This window comes from Acanthamoeba castellanii (assembly GCF_000313135.1).
Source record: "Acanthamoeba castellanii str. Neff unplaced genomic scaffold scf7180000084716, whole genome shotgun sequence".
NCBI lineage: Eukaryota > Discosea > Longamoebia > Acanthamoebidae > Acanthamoeba > Acanthamoeba castellanii.
In genome coordinates this window covers 6,796-9,037 of record NW_004457511.1, presented here as the reverse complement: position 1 = coordinate 9,037, position 2,242 = coordinate 6,796, and the positions used below count along the sequence as shown (strand labels likewise).

The following is a 2,242-nucleotide window of genomic DNA, read 5'->3' as shown; positions in this document are numbered from 1 at the left end:
GTGACAGGGTCCGTGTGCCAGCAGCACGTGATCAGCTCCTCGAACTCGACCGGGTGCGCGCCCACCATCTGCTCCTCGGGAGCGGGCATCCGTGGCCTGAGCCCGTCCCTGATCACCGCGACTGCTACCGCCGCGGGGCTGGCCAAACCGCGATTTAGAACCGTACGCACGACCGCACACGCACACACACGAGAGATGCGGTACCTGAGGCCGAAGAAGGGCTGTTCTCTGGTCAACAGTTCCCAGAGGATGATGCCGAAGCTATATACGTCGGCCAGGACGTAATCAACGTCGGGCGTCTCGTTCAGGATCTCGGGCGCGGTCCAGTGGACGCTGCCGACGTGGTGGTCCGCGCCTCCACCCTTGTCAATATCGTCCTTGAACTTGGTCAGCCCAAAGTCGCTCACCTGTCATACAGAGACCACAGCAAAGTCAGTGTGTGTGGTGTGTGTGTGTGTGTGTGGTGTGTGTGTGAAGCTCGTGAGCCGACAGCGATCGATCTTACCTTGACGTTCCACTTGCTGTCCAGCAGCAGATTGAGCGACTTCAAATCGCGGTGGACGATACCTGATAGGGGTTCGCTGCGTGTGAGCGCCAAGGGAAAAGTTCTGGAAATGAAGAGAAGTGGTGCTGTACCTGAGGAGTGGAGGAAGTGCATGCCCTTGGAGGCCTGGTAGGCCATCTTGGCCTTGAGCGCAAATGGCAGCTCCGGAATCAGCTCGTTGTGCAGCAACTGGCCCACGCACAGCGATCAGTCGCTCTGGGCACAGTTGAGGTTGTGGAGAGTGTTGAGTGTTGGCTTGGGTGCGTACGTCAAAGAGAGATCCGAGGGCCATGAACTCCATCACAATACACATCTTGGGTGGCTTGGTCGACGCTGCCATGAACAGCACCACGTTGGGGTGTCGCAGCGCCGTCATTACCCTCACCTGGTGGCAATCCATGATTAAACAAGTGAGCGGAATGGAGACCTTCAGAAAAGAGCCGCAGACTCTTAAGGCGTACCTCATCCTTGAAGCTCTTCTCCATCTCGCGTGAGATCTTGTCGGCCGCCACCACCTTCACCGCCACCTCGGTGCCCTTCCAGGTGGCCTTGAACACCTGACCGAAGCCGCCCGCGCCCAGCTGCTCGCCGACTTCGAGCTCGTTGTAGTCGATCTCCCAGTCGTCGCTTTCGCGGCCCGAACGCGTGATCACGCCCATCAATGCAGCGATGCAGCCGAGCAGTAGCAGCAAAATGACCGCCCCCACCGGTATGATGGTCGCTACACAGATCACCAATTGTCAGTCGCCTGCTTGGCACACGACGGAGGAGGCTTGCAGATCTGAGAAGGCGAGGTGGTGGTACCGAGAAGAATAGTGAGGCGGTTGTCATCGGACGAGGAGGTGAATGCCTCGCAGTACTTGCCCTCGCGTCCGCTATTGCACGCGCACTGGCCCTCGGCGCAGGTGCCGGCACCGGAACACAGCTCACCGCCGGTGGTGACGCAGCCGTGGAGGCTGCTGACGTGCTCACCATTGCAGGTGAAGTCGTCGAGCAGCAGGTACATGCGCTTGACGAGCTCCTGGACATCCGACGCCATGACGAACCCTTGCCTGTTGGGTCAAGAGCGACGTCAGCGGGATCGGCCACGGTGGCCAAATGAAGGAGGCGCGAAAATGCGTACCTCGTCGCGATCCGTCTCGCGTTGGCGTCGGACTGGGACCAGTACATGAAGTCGGCCAGGGCGGCAGCGTTCTTGCAATCTCTCATCGTGCGCTGCCTGTAGATGAACGACGCAAACGTGGCGATCGGCCAGGCATCTGCGCTTTTACCTGATGACGATGATGACGATGGTCGAGTGTGAGCCGCAGCCAGTCGAGCAAAAGAGAGCTCGTGCTTCGTCGTACCGAGGAGCATCAGATCATAGGCGAGGCCCGAACCGGAGCTCAAGTAATCGTTGAGCGCGACTTTGACTGAGTCCACAGTCGGGTGCACCACAGTTCCATCTGACTTCTTCAGCGATACCACGCCCAGCGTTCGGCTCTGTTGTGGGACACACACCGAGGCCCCAGGCATAAGGTCAGTTAGTAACAGCTCACCACTGCGCACCAACCGGTGGAGCGCACCAGCAGGATCTCGTAGGCCAGCCAGGTCGTAAACGAATAGCGAACGTCTCGCAAGTTGCACATTATCCCGTCCACTGCGTCCGTAACGATTGAGCGATTGACGTCGGCCTGCACCGGATAGCTCACCAGGGTG

The 2,242-nt window shown here is 59.3% G+C and overlaps 1 protein-coding gene across 1 annotated transcript; it reads right to left on the bottom strand.

Moving 5' to 3' along the window:
• Positions 1–2: 2 nt before the first annotated feature.
• On the bottom strand, positions 3–2,172 carry ACA1_150430 (serine/threonine protein kinase; the record flags this gene model as incomplete). The annotated part of the gene is made up of 10 exons (XM_004340799.1): positions 3–138; positions 205–407; positions 506–567; positions 637–733; positions 813–929; positions 1,006–1,265; positions 1,349–1,596; positions 1,668–1,803; positions 1,891–2,026; positions 2,110–2,172. Coding segments are annotated over 10 exons (1,458 nt in total), but the record flags the coding sequence as incomplete, so codon positions are not given.
• Positions 2,173–2,242: the final 70 nt, after the last annotated feature.